The following is a 20,245-nucleotide window of genomic DNA, read 5'->3' as shown; positions in this document are numbered from 1 at the left end:
TCAACACTAAGTAGATAGCACATCCCATTGCAGCATGAATATCACACACTGATTTACAAAATGAGCTACGGACAGAGTACTATGGGGCCCGAGGGGCCAAAAATTAGGTGACAGACATGTAGTTTTTCTATGCTACAATACTAGCTGACCCCAGGTCTGCTTTATGGTAAAATACATTCATTTAGACGCCCTAACAGAGACTCAGGTAATAAAGGCCAAACCACATTTAAACCTTCATCAAATTTGACTGCTGCACATTTTCAAACTGATTTGACATTAAATGAATTAGCCCATGCCAGCAGACTACACTTGGAGCTTTCAGGGCCCCTGAGGTTTGTGGGTCCCTGGACATTTGCTTGCTTGAATCATTTGATTATCCATCCTTGGGAAAAGTTGGCAACACTTGGATATATTTTACTGCAGTAAAATCTTATTTCATTTATAAGTTTAGGTCTGTGCGTAACGTACGCACTGATCATGTGCATATCACGTTACCACAGCACAAAGAGGCATCCCAAAAATATATCGATATATGTATTCAATTTATGATTGAATGGAATTTGTGCAAGAGTATTTGTGTACATAAGAGTATGGGTTGGTAGGAATAGGTAAAAGATAGTTAGATCGGTAGGCGCTGAACATTGACTCTGTCATGTGGTTTCAGAGGTCGTCCCTGAAATGTGTTCACTTCCAAACTCAATCGATGGCCGGGGGTCACTCGGGGCTCCTGGATGTGCTGGTACATAGTCCAGACTTTCACTTTGTCTCTGTATCTCGCCTCAGTAAGGTGCTTAGTGAGCACAGGAAACTGATATGACACACTAACAGGAAGCTCAGAACAGATACGTACACGAGTCTAAGCAGCACATCCTTCCTGTGTTTCATAAAAACATCCCTGCACAGAAAGCATGAGATGGTTGCTGTGAACATGCCTGCCTGCTGAACATGTCATTTCAAGAGGGGAAAAAAAAATGCAGACACATTTCCGCTGTTAAGCTTCATTTTGTTGCAGAAGGAAGACATCAGCACATTTTACAAATGGTCGCATCTCTACCCTTGTCACGAGACAACGGTCACCTCTTGGTCCATACCGTCTGCCCTCCTTTTTATTACATAGCCGCTCTAATAATACTGTCTGACCGTATGTTCGTGCTGTACCGAAGTTTAATTGCATGACCGACTTATATTACAGCTCGGGAAATCATACAGCAGCTAAAACCCATATTTCTATGCATCACGTAAAAACTGACGAACATTGAGTCAGAAACCGAAAACATATCAGGTTAATAGCAGACTGTCTCTGCAGGAACATCATCTGATTCAGACCAGTCAGATGCAAAACAACACATCTACGACTCACTGTCCAAAAACCTGTTCTTTGGATGTTTACGCGTAAAAATGCAAACCAGAAACAATCTTCTTCCACTGATTAAAGTATTCACCTTAATGTGAATCATTTAATGAGACATTTTTAAAAAGGTAATAAAGTAATCATATGGTCGCCATTGTGAATCCCTTCTGTCAGCATGTTGCTCAGTTCAAACTATGATGCAAAATGGCGGCAGGTTAAAGCACCCGGTCCAGTTCTGTAATAGTTTTAGCCTTCACTCCAGTTCTCCACCTGCGGGTGGTGTCTGGCCCGTCACTGTGTCATGACTATTCGACGGCTTCATCGATCTCTGCTTCTGCTGGAGCTGCTTTCTCCTGCTCTGGGTCACCAGGTAGGACGTCTGCAACCGTGTGGATGAGCTCCTCGATCTGCTCCTCGGAGAGCCGCTCCTCACTCTCCTCCACCATCTGAACACAAACAGAAAGCGTCGGTTATTACAAATGGTGTCTTATTTGTCTTTGCCTTATTTAAAACATGCTAACATGGTGTACACATAAACTCGCCAAGCCTCAACTGTGTCCATCCCTTTATCTGCAGTTGCCAAAACAATCTCCCCTCAAGCTGCATTAGCAACACATATTTTCTTCAGCAGTTTGTCAGTCGAATTTTAGATGTTCAAATTTCCAAAATGGATGAGGAGTCCTTGAAGGGGACATGTCATTTATAATTCCGGGTTAATATTTTTCTTCTAGAAAATGTTTACATGCTTTAAATGTCAACTCATTATTTCTCTCAGACTGTATATTGCTTTATTCAACATGAACTGTATTTATAACAATGTAATACTCACAAATCACAAAAACATAATTAGGCTGCTTCAAAGTACTCTGAAAAATTGGATTTTTAATATCTACAGTTCCACAACTGGAGAAGTCCATCAGCTGATGAAGAACATGTGATGTGACGGAAAGCACCAGAACAGCTACTCCACGCAGTTGGAGGTTTGAAGACAGTTTTGTCAACTGCTGATTCAAATATCAAAAAATACATTTAAACCAGAATTTATCTGCACACTGTTTAGCTCTCAAGCACTTTGCTACGCTCTTGCTATTTACGCCCAAACAGCATAACAGCATGGTTTTGTAACTCTGCGTGTCGGCAGATTCAAACGACAGGAAGAGGTCACTCAAAACTGGATATCAGTAAACAACACAGAGCCTGTTTGTTTACCAACCAGACCACCCTGAGATCTTTCTCGCTGTGGAAATATGCTTTGCGTCTGAGTGAGTCCAGATAGCTGCAGGGTCATTTCACTTCTGCATGTGTACCACCACAGTTTATTGATGTTTCTGGTGATGGACTGGATGTCTGAAAACCCCCAAATGCTTCATGGCCCGGGTGTATGGGCAGTACATCACTGCTTCTACTTTGAGTTGCTTCTCCACAAGAGCATCAGTGACACAGATTCATACATTTCCTATGTTCCACCGATGAGTGAGTCTGAGAGGGATTTCCCTTCTATAATGGGATCAATGGAGTCACGTACCGCGCAGAAATGGCTCCATTCAACTTGTGTTTTGGAATAGTGAGACACATATAGATGGTCATAAATAAAGCATGCCCTATGAAATGGATTTATTACAGTCTTTAATGACAAGGCTGGCATTATTCTATATTTTCCTTAATGTCAACAAATCCCACGAAAACAACAAAACTAACAATTTACAAGTCAGTTTCTCAATACTTCCCAACCCTGTCTGAGGCGTTCAGCCTCAAGCCTATTCATCCTACTGTGGACTGAAATGTTAAAAAACAAGTTAAAGTTTCAAGTAATAAATATTGAAGAGCTGGGTATTGTGGTTTTTAGGAAATGTTACTTAAAGAATATTATTAGACTATCGTAATGAAGGAACATCTCGACCAGCGCAAAAGTGAGGCTCACTGATGTGTTACTGATACGGACTGTACTTGTTATACTAGGATGAGTTCATTGTTAGTTTTATACTTTCTGTGGGATGTGTTGACGATAAGAATAAAAGTAGAACACCACCCTAATTATCCTTTAAGCAACTCTTAGCATATGACACACTGGCTCATTTCTACCACAATAACTGTGTGAAAGAATCATGGAAATGTACACCAGTAGGGAAAAAGAGATGAATATGAATAAGAGATAAAGAGAGGTATGGTAAGGTGTAATAACAGTAATTGGTGACAATTAAGTAAAACACTCACGAGCTGAATTTCCACTGCTGTCTGTGGCCGGTGGTTCAATAGCTGCAGTTTTTCTGCCCTGATGGAAGAAAAACATCAGTGAATATATGACGTAAAGAACTGCACATACAGTATATCTGCTTATCTTAAACATACTGTGCATCTTAGGTAATCTATAAATTCCAAATGACAACATATATGCCTTTGATGTCACTGACTTTGTGAGTTTGTGAGGCATCATGGTGGTGAGGAACTCTTTGACGATCTCTGGAGTCTGCCTGCTGCAGGGCGTCTTCGACAGGTACTTCAGTGTCTGTGTGGGAATGCAGAGGAAACTGTGGTCACGCTGTTGCAAAAGTGTAAATGTGACACAACAAGTCAGTGCAGAGAGAGAGAGAGAAAGAGGATGTGTGCTTACCTCAAACGTGATGGTGTTGAGGTTCTGCTGTTTGCTCTTCCCGCTGTCCTTCCTCTGCTCCTTCAGGTCTGTCAGGAGTTTGAACACCTGGGAAACACAGACGGACAAATCTGAATTTGCAACACTTAATTATTTTCATCTCTTGACTGGGCACTACAAAAAGATTGAATGGTAAACAATGAGACACAACACATTACCTCATAGTTACTGAGCATATCAGCATTTGCGTTTTTCCTGAAAAGAAGAAAATAAGTCACGATTAAGCATAAGTTCATTCTTGACTGTTGCAAACTGTATATGACACCAAATAATCGAAGATGAAAGGTCAGTTTAGCTTCTAAATCTCACAGTCACCTTCAGGTACTGAATGAAGACTGTGAGACCTGACTCAAAGCTCCGGAAGATGGATGATTTAGTTTAGATTATTTTGGTTAAGTAAACATGACAAAAGTATTTATGATTAGAGTAAAATTCACAGGAAGTTGTGATTTAGACAAACAGACAGGGCAAAAAGAAGAATAGGCAAATTAGAAAATGCTCTTAAAACTATTGTATTGAGTTCTTAAAAATGGTGTCAGCTTGTGGCTATTTGTCAGACAATAGTTCCTCCAAGCAGGAATTATTTCAACCATATAACTTATATGTAGAAATCCACCAACACAAAGTCTCAGTGTTGCATCAGCTGCTGCAGTGTTGTCGGGACCAGTGTGAACTAAAGTTTGAGCTGACGTATTCCCTTTCAGAGTATATCGTTATTGTCTTATTATTCTTTTACCCATACAACTATGGTTTTTTCAATTGCAATCACAGAGACCTGAAATGTGTCTCAAACCAGTTAATGTGTCACTACATCTTTCCCACAACTCGATCAATAAATGAACCGGAAATTGCAACAAAGACGTAGTGACGTTACCTTTAACCATAATAAACAAAACATAGAGCCGCCAAATAACAAACACATTGCACAATATTCAGAGTTTAAAATTAAATTCTTACACTTCCATTTCGCCAGGCACTTAGCTTCGGTCCGTCGCAAAAAGTGCCCGTGTAGAAAATGTGAAGCGGGTCAATAGTTCCGCCCTGGCTTCAGTGTTGCAGTGTATCTCCCCCTCGTGTTTGGTGCTTCTCACTGCAGAAAAGCACAAAGCCAGGACCGGGCTCTTGGAGGAGGAGAGACAGAATGGGTCTAATACCGATTACAATTAAATAATACATCTTTGGTGCACGAAACCAAATCAAGAAACCCTGTAATCCAGGATGTGACATTCATTCACAACTCACAGCACGTTGCTATGTAACAATACACTTAATATTTTACATAAAATGAAGACTCATCTTGTCCTTTTTTCTTCATGAACTCAAAATCAGATGAATTCAAGGTGACAGATTCTCAGTTAGTTGAACTCAGAATTTGACCTTTGACTTCTCATTCACACATTTATACTGTAGACGAGAGAAAGGACGCATAAAAACACAATCAAAATCCACACATGAAAGGAATCACTTTATTGAATATCGAAAAACAATCATCACTCACTTGTAAAAACAGGTTTTTTTCATTATGACAAAATTTAACCAGGTAAGAAATTTAAATTCTCACGTTCAAGAGAGACATTCTCAAGACATTGGTATCAACACACTGACAGTATGACGGAACATTATAATATTCTACAATTTATTAAAAATTTAAAATATTTCTTAAAAATTAAGATTTTTCTTAAAAACAGCCCAAAGACAGAAGATAAAAAGGTATAAAGCAGATCTTTGAGGCAAACATCAATATTTGACTTTAAAAAAATCGGATAGATAATTTTCCTTCACACATAAACGCTGACACAGCACTGTGGAGATAGATCTGGCTATGCGAGACAAAAACCCCCCCAAACATTTCTGAAAAGAATCGTGACCAAGACATTTACTGAACCAGTTTACAGTCAGTAACCTACTGTGTCGTTGCCATTTCTGTGCTGCAACATCATGTTACTTGTGTGATGACATATAAACCGACATCGATACATCTGTTGTAAGATAATAACGGCCGCTAATAAGACATTACAACCAGGTTTTTCCAAATCAAACTAATGGTGGACAGTGCAGTCGCAATGAACAAGCACAATAACCAAAATTCACAAATATTATTCACGGATATATTCCCAGAAGAGATTTAGCAGTTGCAAAACTAAAATTGTACAAAATCCAGTAAAGACAAAAACAAGCATTTAGAAACACAAACACGTGACTAAAAAATGATTATGGAGAAATCATAGTTCCCTTTACACTAAAACTGACGATGGTTACCCAAAACATTGAATACAATAAGTTGTATGAGATATTTTCCCCCATCCCTGCACTACTTCAGTGCTTAACAACAAGAGTACCCTGATCATAGAGATGATATCTGAAAACAGACATGACAGTCTTTGTTGCTCACTGCTGAAGCTGCTCGCACTGAATCTTTTGTCAGCAGTTAGCTTTGTATCTGCTCAAACAGTGTCCATTGGGACAGGATCCTCTCGCTGAGAGAAGAATTCAAAGAACGCCTTCAAACTCTCGTCATCTGTGGGCACATTTCTAAATGCTGAGAGATTTCTGCTCTCAACCAGTTTCTTCACATTGGCCATCATCTGCTGTTGATGTTTATAACTGCAAGCCAGGTATTTCTTCAACACATCAAACCTTTCTCTTTCCACCATTTGGACAATGATGTGCTCAACAATGACGGACAAAGGATAGCCAAACTCTATCACACTACAGCTTTTACCTTTTGCATTGCGGTAGGCATATCCGCCTGAATGCATTGCAACAACATTGCAGTGATCATCAAAGACAGGAGAGCCAGATGAGCCAAAATAAAAACAAGATTCGTAATTTAGAGCCTGTCTGTTCGCTTTATCATTTTTCACATCCTCAAAGAAACGGGGTGTAATCAACTGAATGGGAGCATTGTTTTCACTGTAATGAGGGTTGTGCGGCACAACGCCCTCTGGATTTTCAAGGCGATGCTGCTCGACAACCTGGTTGCGGTTTTCAGTTGGAACTATGAAGCATGGATCTATCTTTTTCACACAACCACCAGGATGCCCGATAATGCAAATTCCGCAACTTTGGGGAAGGAATTCGAAGTGTTTTAACAGACCTTCAGGTAAGTTCTGATGAGCACTGATCCTCAACAAAGCCCAGTCATGCTGGTGCCCTGACACATCATGGCCATGTTCAAATCCAGCAACCTCTTCCACTGCTGCTCCTGAATCTTCCTGGCCTAGACTTTCAAAAGAGAAATGGACTGTGACATTCTCAGTACTCTCATTATAGATGTTTTTAAGGACATGGCCATTTGTGAGGACAAACTTGTCAAATAGGAGGAAGCCACTTCCTTCTGGACTGTTATTTATTCTGACTTGGCAAACAGAGTTACTGAGCTCCATCAGTGTCTTCATTGTTTTCACTTCCCTGCATGTCTGAGCGTTCTTTCCGTAGTCCACACGGTAGAGATTCTGGATACGGGAAAGCCTAGATGGCTGACTTTTCTTTCCCTTCAACAAATCTTTAAACTGTGAAGATAGGTAAGTCTGCATCTCTTTTGAATTAGCTATTTCACGAAACACTATTTCTGGTGCTTTCTGTTCTGGTGTGTTGACATTCACTGACTCAGCTGTGGTAGACTGCTGGAGAGCATCTCGGTTTCCTTCAGAGTCAGACCTCTGAGATTCATTTTGCGTCGTGTAAGCATCTTCCAAACTGCCAGGCTGACTGTCTGGTGGACTGGACTTATTGAGCAGTATGATCCTGAAAGTTTTACCATCAAGATCATCAACGAGATCGGACATTTCAGTAGTTACCTTAGTGTTTTTGTTGTAGAGTGCACAGTTCTTTGTGAATACGATATTCTGTAAACGACCATCTCTTTTCAGAGCACGCTTCACTTTTTCCCCTCTGTATGCATAAACAGTCATTTCCTCAATGTCATTTCTTATTGCTGGGTTTCCCATCATTTTCACTACATTTGTACCTCCTCTTGTCAGTAAATGAAACATCACAAGCTCACTAGATGGCCCCTTTCTCTGGCAACGATCAGAACCACTAGGTGGTTGCTTTGGCCCATCAACAGCTTTAAGATACGTGATAGTCAGCTGTTCATCTTTGATTAAACTGCATGGAAAGTGTGAACTGATAGCTTTCCCATCTCTTACAATAACAAGCTCTTTGTTTTTGTTCCTGTTTGCAATTTCTTTGAACTGTGAACTTCTCTTCAGCAAGCCCTCAACAGTTCTTGCTTTATTGCAGGTCCTAGTGATTTTGTTATTCCAGCACCATTCGATAGAATGGGTTTCATGTGGCTCCTCTTCCTAGGAATGAAACACCATTAAATCTCATTTCATTTAATTACAGAAAAAAGGTTTCATTCTGTTATAGCAACACTCTTAAAGCATCCATCCATCAGCTATACCTGTTTAAGCAGAGAGTCGTGAGGGACTGGAGCCGGTCCCAACTGACTTTGGGCGAGAGGCGGTGTGAACCCTGAGGTCTGCGGTTTAACACCGGGCTGACAAATAGAGACAGACAACACTTAAAACCTTGTTACATCATGTCAAAAACAAGGCTGAAATTAAATAAAAACACCAAACTTTATCATTTTTTATTGTGTTCTTCAAAACATTTGAAACATAAAACCATTTTACATAAAACAAGATTTGCCACAAAAGTTAGATTAAAATGATAGAAAAGAAAAATAAGCCTTTATGTATATTATCCAACACAGAAAACAAATACAACATGACAAACCTCTGCAACAGTCTGTAAATCAGGAGGTTGCCTGCTTTCCCCATTCTGGTCATCTGCTTCTTCCTTGAGGTAAAATATATAAATGTTTTCAATAATAGCAAAAGCATTACAGAATACATGCTTAAAACTTCTGTCATGAAGTTTTCTTTCACATTCATGTCCTTCAATAGAGATACAGAGCTAGATGAAATTGTCAAACCTGTGTAAACCAGTATAGACTGAGGAGAATTACCTTGATGACTTTGTCAATTTGTTCATTATTTGTAGTCTTCAAGTGTTGATCTTGGGAAGGTTCCATTCTTTCATTTTTCTGGCTGAGCTTTAACTCCCCAGAAAATAAGGTGATGTAGTAGTTTACCTTCAGGAAAAGTTCATGAAAATGATTCATTTCTAATATCGTACACATGGAATCAACATAACAGCAATAAAAACAACAAATGTGAGATGGCCGTTACTCCTTTCATGCATAGTTGTGTGTGGCATGTCATTTTTCTCTCTTGTTCCTGGAACACATATCTCTCACTGGCTCTAATGACACAAATCCAAACATCAGCAAATGTGCATCTTATTGTTGGAATGCTGATTCAGCATTGATCCGTAATGATGCCGATTTGTAGCGTAACGGTGGCCTGCCTCGGTCGGCGCTAGCTGCTCTTGGCCTGTCTCGAACGATTCCGTCGTCACACGCTTTCCGGTCATTACGCTGTCATTTTCTTCGGCGATCGTCAACCAAACGTAAGTAATATTAATTCATACATATCAAATAATCTACGTGCCAAATTTCATGAATATATATGCACGTTTATATGTCTAAATACTATAGGAAAGTGACTTTGATGAGAGGAAGCAGAAAAAACGCTCTGGCGACGCTCTTTACTCTGAGAAGTGTCTCTGTATTTTCTCCGTATTGCTAATATAAGTTAGCATACGAGTGTAGTTTGTAGCTAGCTTTACACTACTTTGTCTAGCCAATGAAACTATAGCATTGATGTGTGACATAATCTGTCGTCGAGGGGAGGGAGGCAGAAATGTTGTGTCTGAAAAAAACAGTTGTGGCCGCGGGAAAAACTATCAAAGAATCATAGTGCGAGTTAAAGGTAGGCTGCTGTTTGTTTTTGTCTTAGCTCTGAAACACAACAGCAGACATGTAAAATAAAATGCTTTTCTTGTTTATCATAAGCCAGGCTACATCAAGTATAATAATGCACAATGATCTGATCAATTATGCAAATAATGTTGGTGTGTGTGTGTGTGTTTGAGAGTGAGCGAGACTGTACATTTATTGAAAGCCAGCAGTGGCTCTTATGATTAGAACTATTTATGTAGATAAGCCTCCAATATAACACAGTGCTGTTATACAGTATATAAGGTTAACCAAAATGTAATGTTTTTGACTTAAATGTCTCTCTTGTGGTTTATGTTCCTGCCTGAAAAGAACAGAGACAGAGAACAGCGACAGAGAGAAGGAAGAGAAGAGAGGCAAAGGGAGACCGCAATAAGCAGAAAAACAGTAGAAAGCAGACTCAAAGAAGCAGAGAAACAGTAGAAAGCAGACTCAAAGAAGCAGAAAAGACCAGAAAGCAGACTCAAAGAAGCAGAAAAGAACAGAAAGCAGACTCAAAGAAGCAGAAAAGAACAGAAAGAAGACAGCAATAAGCAGAAAAAGAGTAGAAAAGACAGGAAGAACCTTTAAAGTAACAAAGGTAGGTAATGTGTGTCTGTGTGTGAGTTTTTTTCCTTTACAGGAGGATCAAGAAAATAAGAGATGGATATAGAAATTGTAAATCTACAATGGTTTAAGGTAAATATATGTATGTCTATGCATGTGTTAAATATGCATGAGTCTATACATGGCAATCTGGCAATTTATAAAACTATTCAATTCATTGAGACATGTACTGTGGCTTTAAAACAAATTTTGTATTTAATTTCTTACTGTAAATGTGTATTTGCAGATGCCAAACATGCGGCAAGTCAGGGAGAGGAAGACGAGGAAGTGGACCCAGGAGGCCATGACACAGGCCCTACTGGAGGTGAAAGCAGGCAGGCTTTCTCTACGGCAGGCAGCCCAGCAGTTTGGGGTCCCTAAGTCCAGCCTGAGTGACCGAGTCAGTGGAAGGGTGTCCTCTGACTGTGTCTATGGTCAGAGGACACTCCTCACCCCTGAAGATGAGGATTCCCTGGTGGAGTACTGTTTGTATTCTGCCAGTCACGGGTTTCCACTGACGAAGCCTCAGGTCCTGGCCCACGCTCTGGCCATCTATAACCTCCGCCACCGGGACGCACAAAGAACCGTGCTTGGCCAGACGTGGTGGATAAACTTCCGGGAGCGGCAACACCATCGCCTTACTGCCCGGACCCCAGACATCATTGACCGTGGGAGGGCATCCTGCGCCAAGAGGGGGCCAATTGAGGAGTATTTCGGGCTCCTCACCACCACCCTGGAGGAGCACGGGTTGAGGGAGAAACCTCGTCAGATATACAACTGCGACGAGACGGGGTTTCAGCTGGACTCTACAAGAAGGAAGGTCATCGTGCCCCGGGGGACTAAACATGCTTACAGGCAGGCCCAGGGAACCAGAGACCACATCACCGTCCTGGCCTGCCTCAACGCGGCTGGGGAGGATGTCCCCCCATTCATCATCTACAAGGGGGGATATCCAGGGGGCCCCTATAACAAGGAAGGGGTTCCCGATGCCCTCTACGGGAAGTCGCCAGCAGGGTACATTGACAGTGAGCCGTTTAGGAAGTGGTTTGTCGGGCATTTCCTGAAGTTCGCCGTGCAGGAGCGCCCGCTGCTGCTCATCATGGACGGACATCAATCCCACCTGGATCCAGAGCTGGTCCGGGCGGCACAGAGGGAGGGGTCATTCTCTTGTGCCTGCCACCACATACGTCTCACATCCTTCAACCTCTGGATATGACACCGCCACCTTCCCCCGTCTCCTGGTCAGCGCATCCCTATTTTGCATTTGAATTCACGTATAAATCAGAATTCATTAACTATTGTTACGCATAAACATTATTATAAGTATGTATTTTAGAGTTGTAATAATAAAATATGATTATTATTTCAGAGCCTTCAACATCGGCTGCGGGACGTGGCCTCTATGGGTCCCAAACTCCTTCCTCTCCCTTCCACTGTAAATCCTTTAAATAATCTAAAAAAAACCCACAATATTATAACACGATGGTGACATTAGCCATGATGAAGAGTAAACAAAGCATGGTTATGCTTTTTCTGTTATTTATACAGCCTCCCAACCTGCAGAGACCCGACCTTCATCCAGCTCCTCGTCTGCTGGACCTACGACATCCACCGGTACTTCATGTTAACTTGCATTGTATGCCAACCCATGAAAATCTGATCATTGTCTTTAATTCAAAGTAATTTTTTATTTATTTTAATAGGTCACACTCCTGAAGAGATGGAGCAGACAGTTTGGGAGTGCGGCCGGTGCCAGGAACCTGACCCTCCAGAGAGCTCGGAGAGATTGGTGTCGTGGGTCCAGTGTGACAGCTGCCACACATGGTATCACACCATGTGTGTGGGCTGGGACGAGGAGCTGGATGATGAAGATGATTATTTCAAATGCCATGTGTGTCCTGATTTTTAATTTAATTTTTGATTGGTTTGTTTTTCAATAAATGTTTGCACAGAACTTTTCAATCATTTGCACAAGTTATTTGTCTTTCACTTTAACAATGTAGCTTTTTAATCATGAATACTCATGTTTTTAGTTGTAATATAACTCTTACTCTGCACTGTGTGTTATGATAATAATTGTTATATACAATATGTGTACATAATTGTTAAATTCCAGACATCAGCTGGTGTTTTGCCAGTGATTGACATGAGAAGAGTTTAACAAAACATCCAGCAGGTGGTGGTATACGCTCAAACGGAAATTAAGGAGCTTTTATTGCATCATTTGGAGTTGTTGAAGCGTGATATCTTATTGTGAAGGACAGAACTACGGTCCCGGATGTGTTGACAGCATTGATGGTCATTTTTGCGACCCTGGAACAAGCGAATATCCCCGAAAAACCAGCAGCAGCCAGTGTTTACAACGAGGATAGAAGTCTGTACGGATTAGGCCACGAGCAGTGCACGGCTAATTCACCGGTGTTAGCATCGTTTTAACGACTCTGGTAAAGGCAAAGCTAACTGTAATAATTACAACAATATTTCGTTTGAAAGGTACGAAGTTTAACTTCAGTTTAACACCATTAAATCAACTGAAAACATTACACGATCATTTTTATCAACATTGTAAGTGAATTGTATTGAAACATTAGCTAAAAACTGTCCGGTTTGGGGTACAATTCCGTTACTTGTCTTCTCAATGGAGTTCAGATCGATCGGTGCTAGGCTATGCTAACATTGTAGCAGCATCGTCAACACTCACAAACGCGCAGCGCCATCGCAAATTCGCGTCACTCCAGTCTCATCTCGTCTGTGCATCGTCAACACTCACAAACGCGCCAAATGCGCAGCGCCATCGCAAATTCGCGTCACTCCAGTCTCATCTCGTCTGTGCATAGACTTTGTATGTAATATACTCGCGCGAATAATTTGCGCCGCGTTTGGTGTGAACGCACCATAAAATAATGTTTACAATATATTTAGTTTGAACTTACCAAAACCGAGTGTAATCAAACGTTCGGTTAGGAGTAGTCCCTCTTCTAAGAATCGCCACTGAATGAATCTTGAGCTGCGCTGTATTGCACATGCGCTGTGTAACCGGAGTTGTGATTGGACATTCACTGCAGAAGGTGCTAGAAAGATGCGCCAGAAGGAGGAGCCATGAGCGAACAGCCTTCCAGGAGTACATCCCAAGTCTCTGATATGTCATTTCCTCGTTTACCCACCGTCTCGTGAAGGGTAAACATCAGTGGTTAGAGATGAAGCTTTAAACGTCTTCGGTACTCTGGCCTGACCAAGACAAATCAGGCGAGGTTACAGATTATGCAGAACAAAATCATACGTTTCCTCCTTAATGCTCATCCTAGGACACACATAGGTCCTACTCAATTCAGACAGGTCAATATGCTGCCCATGAATCTTAGAGTTCAACAACTCAAACTCAACCATATGTTCAACATTGTCAATAACCAGGCCCCTGAATATTTATCAGGTTCATTTAAACTAAATTCTTCCAACCATAATACTAGGTCCAGCACCTTGTCCTTCGTCATTCCACATGTAAAGTCCTTCGGATCTACTTCTTTTGAGTTCACGGGTGCAAAGCTGTGGAACAGCCTCCCTAGTCACATCAAGGCCAGCGATTCTAAACCGGTTTTTAAAATCAGGGTTAAGCAATTTTTTTACCATGAAATGGCCCTTCAAGATAACAACCAATTTATTTATTATTAGTATCATTTTTTTTCATTTTTATTAAGTCGTCATGTTTGTCTGTGTTTTTTCCCATCTGTGGGCCACAATGGAAACAAGTGTTTTTCGCTTTTTTGTGTCACCCTGTATTTTTTAATGTATTTATTTGTATTTTTATATTTATACATGTATTTACATTGTTTTATACAAATAAATCAAATCAAAAATCAAATCAAAAGGTGACGTCACGTCTTTTAAAGTGACATACACAGTAAACTGCCACGCTCGCGCCTCGCGCCTAGAAAAGCTATAGCTGTTGGCATTGTGTTTGTTGGCATTCAACGTTCACCACCAGCAATAAACATTTCACCGGACTAAACCGCTGCAGATATACATCGAATACAAACATGGCCAACACAGAGGTAATGTTAACGTTTAGCGTGAGGAACCCCGACCACCGGCCGGCATGTGTTGTTGTTTTAACACCCAGCTGAACGCTAAAGCAAGCTACAGCAAGCTGTCAAACTGGGTCCGCTCTTCTTCATTGTACGCCGATAATACGCGTAATACTATTACGCGTATTATCGTTAGCTATTACTAATAGCTAACGTTTCATACTGTATTGTGTTTGCTGCCAAATGTGTTGAATCTAACGTTACTGTAGCAGTGCACTCACATTATTGCTGTCTCCTCTGCTCACAAGGGAAGTAAACTTTGGGGAGGTCGCTTCCTGGGAGACACTGATCCTTTGATGGAGAAGTTCAACGCTTCCATCGCTTATGACCAGAGGATGTGGAGCGCTGACATCCGAGGGAGCAAGGCCTATGTGAAAGCTCTGGAGAAGGCAAAACTGGTCACCACGGAGGAGATGAACCAGATTTTACAAGGGCTGGATCAGGTGAACTCTCTTTCTCTCTCACACACACACACACACAGTAGGTTTACACACAGTAGGTTTACAGATGACAGCTGAAAACGTGCAATGGAGTAGAATTCCTCTCTGTATTCTGCTGAGTCGGTGCTGAACAATACTGTCATCATGTGATGGATGTCAGCTGCCAAACAGCTTCAGTAATTCTTTCACTCACACAGTCCGGTCAGGGTTCAGGCTGCCCTCTAACCTGATGTTTTGCTTTGGCTATGCAAGTGGTATTAGGCAACCAATACAATACAGAAACACTTACTATGATGTTGATCATTTGCTGTACAATCACACATAAGTGGATAATTCTGCCTAGAATTCAGTGGGTCCATACGTGTGCTGTTACTACTTAAACGTGCTGTGTTTATGTGCATCTATTTAGCCTATTTGGTGATATTCCTTTTTTTACCCTCCAGATTTCTGTAGAGTGGTCTCAAGGTGTTTTTGTGAGCAAACCTGAAGATGAGGACATTCACACTGCCAATGAGCGCAGGCTAAAGGTGAGGTAGCGCTCGTTTGTTTTTCATTAAGTGAGTAAAATTGGATTTCATATAATAATATATGACTGGTTAGGATTACTTACATATATAGTGTTTTGTGACGAAGGACATTTCTACGTACGAGTCCTCTTACTCAATAAGGAGGCAGCCGTTAAATTGTTTTGCTATGTTTTTCAGTCAGATAATTACAGGATGAATCCATTTAAACTGAGGTCTTATTTTCTTATTTTAGAGGTTTATGTATGCTGTCATTCACCCACTTGCTATTGCTCTTTTCATGGGACATGTTAAAAAGGAAAAAAAAAAATAGAACAACACCAGCCTTATCTTTTAAGTTTCAACATCACATGGAGCATTTGGAAGAATGATCAACCAGGATCTAGTATTTTTATCCTTTCAGTTATGAGCTATAAACGTAGCAGTATAACTGTTATACTGTTGGGTGATGAGCGAGGTTTTAGTCATTTTCACTGATTGTTTTTTCTTGTTTCAGGAGCTGATAAGTGCACCTGCAGGGAAGCTGCACACTGGCAGGAGCAGAAACGACCAGGTTCGTCTTTATAATAATAAAACTGTAGTGACTGAATTACTTTCTGGACTTGCGGCCGCATTAGCTGTGGTACCTGATAAAGTGAGACGCTCGCTGTGTGTGTTGACCAGGTCGTGACTGACATGAGGTTGTGGCTGAGAGATGCCATCTCCACCCTGACAGACAATGCCCTCCAGCTGATGTCGACCATGGTGGAGCGGGCGGCAGCGTAAGACGGATACACACACTTGTAACGGTGCTTTTTTAAAAAAATTTTAAGTTGCCCTTTTATCCTCTCTCTGAACCTCCAGAGAAATTGACGTCCTGTTTCCTGGTTACACCCACATGCAGAGAGCTCAGCCAATCAGATGGAGCCACTGGATTCTAAGGTGACCTTAAATGAAGTGAATCCTACACGTCTGACACTTTATTTTCTATATTAGATGTATTGTTCACGTCATTCTCGTGCGTTTGTTTCCCCGCTCGCTGGTCGAACCAACCCTCAGTCATGCCGTTGCTCTAAGCAGAGACGTGGACCGACTTCTGGAGATCAAGAAAAGAGTGAATGTTTTACCTCTCGGCAGGTACGCTGTGAACACACGCTAACTATCAGTTTCACCCACAGAGAGGACCAGTTAATGAGAATGATTCTTGTTGTTTTCAGCGGGGCCATCGCTGGAACACCTTTTGCCATCGACAGGGAGCTACTGCGGAAAGGTCAGGCCACTTGTGTAAAATACTGCAGGATTAGTACTCTCCTGTGAGAAGTTGCAGCTGTCCTTTTGTGTCTTGTTTATCAATGAAATGCATATTTAAAAAAAAACTGAAACGATGTCCTGTCTGTAGAGTTGGAGTTTGATGGCATCAGTCTTAACAGCATGGATGCCACGGGCCAACGGGACTTTGTTGGTACGTGAACCATACGTGTGTGTCGCCGCTCTCATCCATTAAAATGAAATAGTCTTTCCTAAGTGACCTCATGTTCTGTGTGTTTCTTTAGCGGAGTTCTTGTTCTGGGCTTCCTTGTGTTTGATCCATCTCAGTAAGATGGCCGAGGACCTGATGCTGTACAGCACAAAGGAGTTCTCCTTCGTCTCGCTCTCTGACGCTTACAGGTCAGTTCCCGTTTTGTATTACGTGGTCCTAATTTACAGTTTACATTTGGAAATAATAATAAATATGTTAAAATGTCTGGGTGAATTCTAACGGTGAGTGATGTTTGTCAAACAGTGATCACTGCACTTGATGATAAATGTGTACATCTGGTCATTTTGACAAAAATACATTGTATTCAACTACTGTTTAAACCTCATGTTGCATACTATATGGTGGCAAATGAAAATATGAAATCATTGCTGTCACTGAAGTTGTCCACCTCCACTTTCAATCTGGCCTTGTGAAGTTCATTCTAAGTCTTAATGCTGGTGTTACTGCTGTGCTGTACTCTTCATGAAGCCCAGTCATTTATTGAGCAGTTGAAACTCGTGTCGCCCTCATATTCACTCCTCTATATTTCTATACTCGTTGTGTATGTAGCACAGGCAGCAGTCTGATGCCCCAGAAGAAGAATGCTGACAGCCTGGAGCTAATCAGGAGTAAAGCAGGACGCGTCTTTGGCAACGTAACACCTCCGACTAAAGATACTCTTTGTTAGATCGTCTTGTTTTTCTGTTCATTGAAGGGCCCACGTTGCCAGTTATGTTGTGTCAGCAGAGCTCACGTCCACTGCCTTTTTTGATCAGATGGTGTAAAAAAACAAACAAATGATGCTGAAATGGCTCCTTTAAAAATAAAAGGTGATATTTTGGTATAATTTCTGCAAACATGTGATCATTGCAATTAGTGCAAGTGAAGACCACATGTCCCATAAATGCTAAAGTTGCTTCCTGTTGCAACAATGTTTCTTATTTCTATGCTGTTCTCTTTCACTGATTAGAAAAGGATTCATGTGTAAAGCTAATGTTGTATTTTTCTGCAGAATCAAAGCTGTCTTGTCAAACTGTTGACTGTCTGTATTTCAGTGTGCAGGGTTCATGATGACTCTGAAGGGCCTGCCCAGCAGCTACAACAAAGACCTGCAGGTATGAAAGTGTGTCTTTGTGAGCTTTCACTACATTGTTTCTCTGGATATTTCCTCTCTTAACTTTTTTTGTCACGCTGTCCTCGTCATCCTTCACCAGGAGGATAAGGAGGCCATGTTCAACTGCTATGATACGGTTCACGCGGTGCTGCAGGTGACAACTGGAGTCATGTCCACTCTCAAGGTCAGAGACTTCAGTGTTGATTATTCTGAAAAACTTTGTTGTGAATGCTTTCTTTTACTTTGTATAAAAACCTGACCTCTCTCTGTTTGTTTCAGATTAACCAGAGTGTGATGGAAGCCGCCCTCAGTCCGGACATGTTGGCTACTGACTTGGCCTACTACCTTGTGAAGAAGGGGGTGAGTGGTGTTTAGGTATACTCTCATCCAAATGCAAATTGTAAGAAAAGTAATTTTAACGACATTTGATTCAAAAGAAGATAAAAGACGATGTTTGTTGAATCAATGTGAATATTCTTAAAATGCTGTCAAGATTATATTAAATCAGATGGGTACTCGCCTTCATGCAGACTGTTCCACTAAGTGAGAAACAACATCTTAGCTACGTCAAGGCTTTTCTGGTCACTCTATTTAACAACAACCACAGAGAACAGGTGGATGTAAAATGCTTTATATGTGAGATAGCTATAATATTTGACATGGTGTTACGTGTATTTGTGTGTTGTGACCGTGTGTTCTTGTGTGTTGCAGGTGCCGTTCAGAGAGGCTCATGGTATTTCCGGTAAAGCTGTGTTTGCAGCTGAATCCAAAAATATCGCCCTGAATCAACTCACTGTGGGTGACCTGAGTGCTGTGAGGTGACTCTCTTCTTCTCATTCTCACACACACACAACCAGAAAGAATAACACCCATTGTTTAATGGAACAGGATTTTCTACAACAGCCACTTGGATTTTCTCACATTGGCCCTCTCTTTTATCTCAGCCCTCTGTTTGGAAGTGACGTGTCGTCGGTGTGGGACTACAGGAGCAGTGTGGAGCAGTACAGCGCCCCCGGAGGCACGGCCAAGAGTAGTGTTACTGCACAGGTAGAACACCTGAGGACCTGGCTTCACAAGCACACCCAGTGACCTCGACCTCATCTCACTTCAGTCTTTTGAATCACGTTTAGACTGCCACAATTTAGATTATTAGCAAATGTCAGATTGAGGTCAAATGGACATATTTATGATTTATGACTTGAGAACCATGTTGCCTTTCAATTGTCTCCTCTCTTCTTTTTAAGTACCACAGCTATGATGTTTCAGTTGATCATGGACCGATCATAAGTGTTACAAAGGACCCGACAATAAATAAATATTACTCAAACTAGCAGTGTGTTACAGGTTGATCCATTGAAGCAACTGATTTCCACCACACAGACTCAGGATGCTGCTTAATCCCAGATAGGCTCCTGTTAACTAATGAAAGTCATGAGAATGGTTTCAGTGATCCGTCTGCCCAAAGATATAACAGCAGGTGTGGTTTGGTTAATTTAATGGTAACCTACTTACCGGTACTATCAGTCAGTTTAGAGTTCATGTAATACAACTCACCTGTTGATGAGCTCCACACAAAGCATGTTGTGGTGACGTAAAGCAGATTTAGTTTAATAGGATATATATTTAGTTTTATAGGTTCTATTCAAGTTTTAGGCAAAAGTGCAAAACATTTCACGGTGTTTGTACAGAAACACTCACTCAGTGATCAGTGTCAGACTAATGGCATGAAATCCACGATTGGTGCTTCAAACACCAATCAGATCATCCTTCAAGGGTTCATATCAATGTGATGGTTTGAACTGTCAATTGTTTTTCATAGTTAATCTAACATTGCTCCCCAGTGTTAATCTAATAGGTGTTTATGTATAAAGCATTGCATTCAGCACTTAGTAAGAGTCATATAAGCAGGAGTCGTTATGCTGGCTGAGAATTACAGGCATTTATGAACATTTACAACTCAATAGTTTGTTCCAAACATAAGCAAGTGTACAGTACAATTGAAATGCCTTCATCCTCTAATCTGCTACATTTAATTATCTGACAGTGAAGAGAACCATACGCATGTCAAGTAAAGAAGAAGTAGTAAATGAAACAGTCCCAGAGCTTGTAACTCAGAAAGAATAAACGTACCTGTA

At 41.1% G+C, this 20,245-nt stretch overlaps 3 protein-coding genes across 7 annotated transcripts; 1 reads left to right on the top strand and 2 right to left on the bottom strand.

Annotated features, from left to right (window-relative positions):
* Positions 1-1,048: 1,048 nt before the first annotated feature.
* On the bottom strand, positions 1,049-4,992 carry LOC306788577 (DNA-directed RNA polymerase III subunit RPC9-like). The gene is made up of 6 exons (XM_079284149.1): positions 4,959-4,992; positions 4,160-4,196; positions 3,963-4,049; positions 3,763-3,857; positions 3,566-3,623; positions 1,049-1,797 (listed from the first exon to the last, which is right to left on the bottom strand). The coding sequence occupies exons 1-6, from the start codon at positions 4,964-4,966 to the stop codon at positions 1,657-1,659; spliced, it is 426 nt and encodes a 141-aa protein (XP_079140275.1). The 5' UTR covers positions 4,967-4,992; the 3' UTR covers positions 1,049-1,656.
* A 461-nt stretch (positions 4,993-5,453) lies between these two features.
* Positions 5,454-13,454, bottom strand: LOC306788088 (serine protease FAM111A-like). Of its 3 annotated transcripts, XM_079283426.1 has the most exons (6): positions 13,386-13,454; positions 11,573-11,705; positions 8,977-9,102; positions 8,745-8,807; positions 8,410-8,505; positions 5,454-8,308 (listed from the first exon to the last, which is right to left on the bottom strand). In XM_079283426.1, exons 3-6 carry the CDS (start codon positions 9,040-9,042, stop codon positions 6,446-6,448), a joined length of 2,088 nt encoding a protein of 695 aa, XP_079139552.1. In that variant the 5' UTR covers positions 9,043-9,102; positions 11,573-11,705; positions 13,386-13,454; the 3' UTR covers positions 5,454-6,445. The 3 variants fall into 3 exon arrangements, with proteins under 3 accessions (XP_079139552.1, XP_079139553.1, XP_079139551.1); XM_079283427.1 differs by lacking the exon at positions 11,573-11,705 and having other exon boundaries at positions 13,386-13,450; XM_079283425.1 differs by lacking the exons at positions 11,573-11,705; positions 13,386-13,454 and adding an exon at positions 10,681-10,898.
* Positions 12,499-19,430, top strand: LOC306788089 (argininosuccinate lyase-like). 3 transcript variants are annotated; one of them, XM_079283430.1, is made up of 16 exons: positions 12,499-12,896; positions 14,783-14,977; positions 15,418-15,501; positions 15,995-16,051; positions 16,162-16,259; positions 16,342-16,419; positions 16,537-16,614; positions 16,695-16,747; positions 16,877-16,939; positions 17,031-17,145; positions 17,567-17,651; positions 18,052-18,111; positions 18,211-18,294; positions 18,390-18,470; positions 18,822-18,928; positions 19,055-19,430. In XM_079283430.1, exons 2-16 carry the CDS (start codon positions 14,831-14,833, stop codon positions 19,197-19,199), a joined length of 1,335 nt encoding a protein of 444 aa, XP_079139556.1. In that variant the 5' UTR covers positions 12,499-12,896; positions 14,783-14,830; the 3' UTR covers positions 19,200-19,430. The 3 variants fall into 3 exon arrangements, with proteins under 3 accessions (XP_079139556.1, XP_079139555.1, XP_079139554.1); XM_079283429.1 differs by having other exon boundaries at positions 12,499-12,945; XM_079283428.1 differs by lacking the exon at positions 12,499-12,896 and adding an exon at positions 14,362-14,501.
* Positions 19,431-20,245: the final 815 nt, after the last annotated feature.

The sequence above is a fragment of the Melanostigma gelatinosum genome (assembly GCF_949748355.1).
Source record: "Melanostigma gelatinosum genome assembly, chromosome: 14".
In the NCBI taxonomy this organism is placed as follows: Eukaryota; Metazoa; Chordata; class Actinopteri; order Perciformes; family Zoarcidae; genus Melanostigma; species Melanostigma gelatinosum.
The sequence above is the reverse complement of the archived record's forward strand: the minus strand, read 5'-3'. Positions and strand labels throughout refer to the sequence as shown.

Bases quoted from the DNA above. Each gene is read 5' to 3' on its own strand.
- LOC306788089 (XM_079283428.1), top strand. The intron at 16,052-16,161 runs GTTCGTCTTTAT...TGTGTTGACCAG, and splicing joins GCAGGAGCAGAAACGACCAG to GTCGTGACTGACATGAGGTT. The intron at 16,260-16,341 runs GTAAGACGGATA...CTGAACCTCCAG, and splicing joins ATGGTGGAGCGGGCGGCAGC to AGAAATTGACGTCCTGTTTC.
- LOC306788088 (XM_079283425.1), bottom strand. From the start codon at position 10,758: ATGGCCTCCTGGGTCCACTTCCTCGTCTTCCTCTCCCTGACTTGCCGC. The intron at 8,808-8,976 runs GTAATTCTCCTC...TTTTACCTCAAG, and splicing joins AAATTGACAAAGTCATCAAG to GAAGAAGCAGATGACCAGAA. The intron at 8,309-8,409 runs GTATAGCTGATG...TTTCATTCCTAG, and splicing joins ACGACTCTCTGCTTAAACAG to GAAGAGGAGCCACATGAAAC.
- LOC306788577 (XM_079284149.1), bottom strand. The intron at 3,624-3,762 runs GTCAGTGACATC...TTCTTCCATCAG, and splicing joins ATGCCTCACAAACTCACAAA to GGCAGAAAAACTGCAGCTAT. The intron at 1,798-3,565 runs GTGAGTGTTTTA...GTTTGTGTTCAG, and splicing joins CAGCAGTGGAAATTCAGCTC to ATGGTGGAGGAGAGTGAGGA.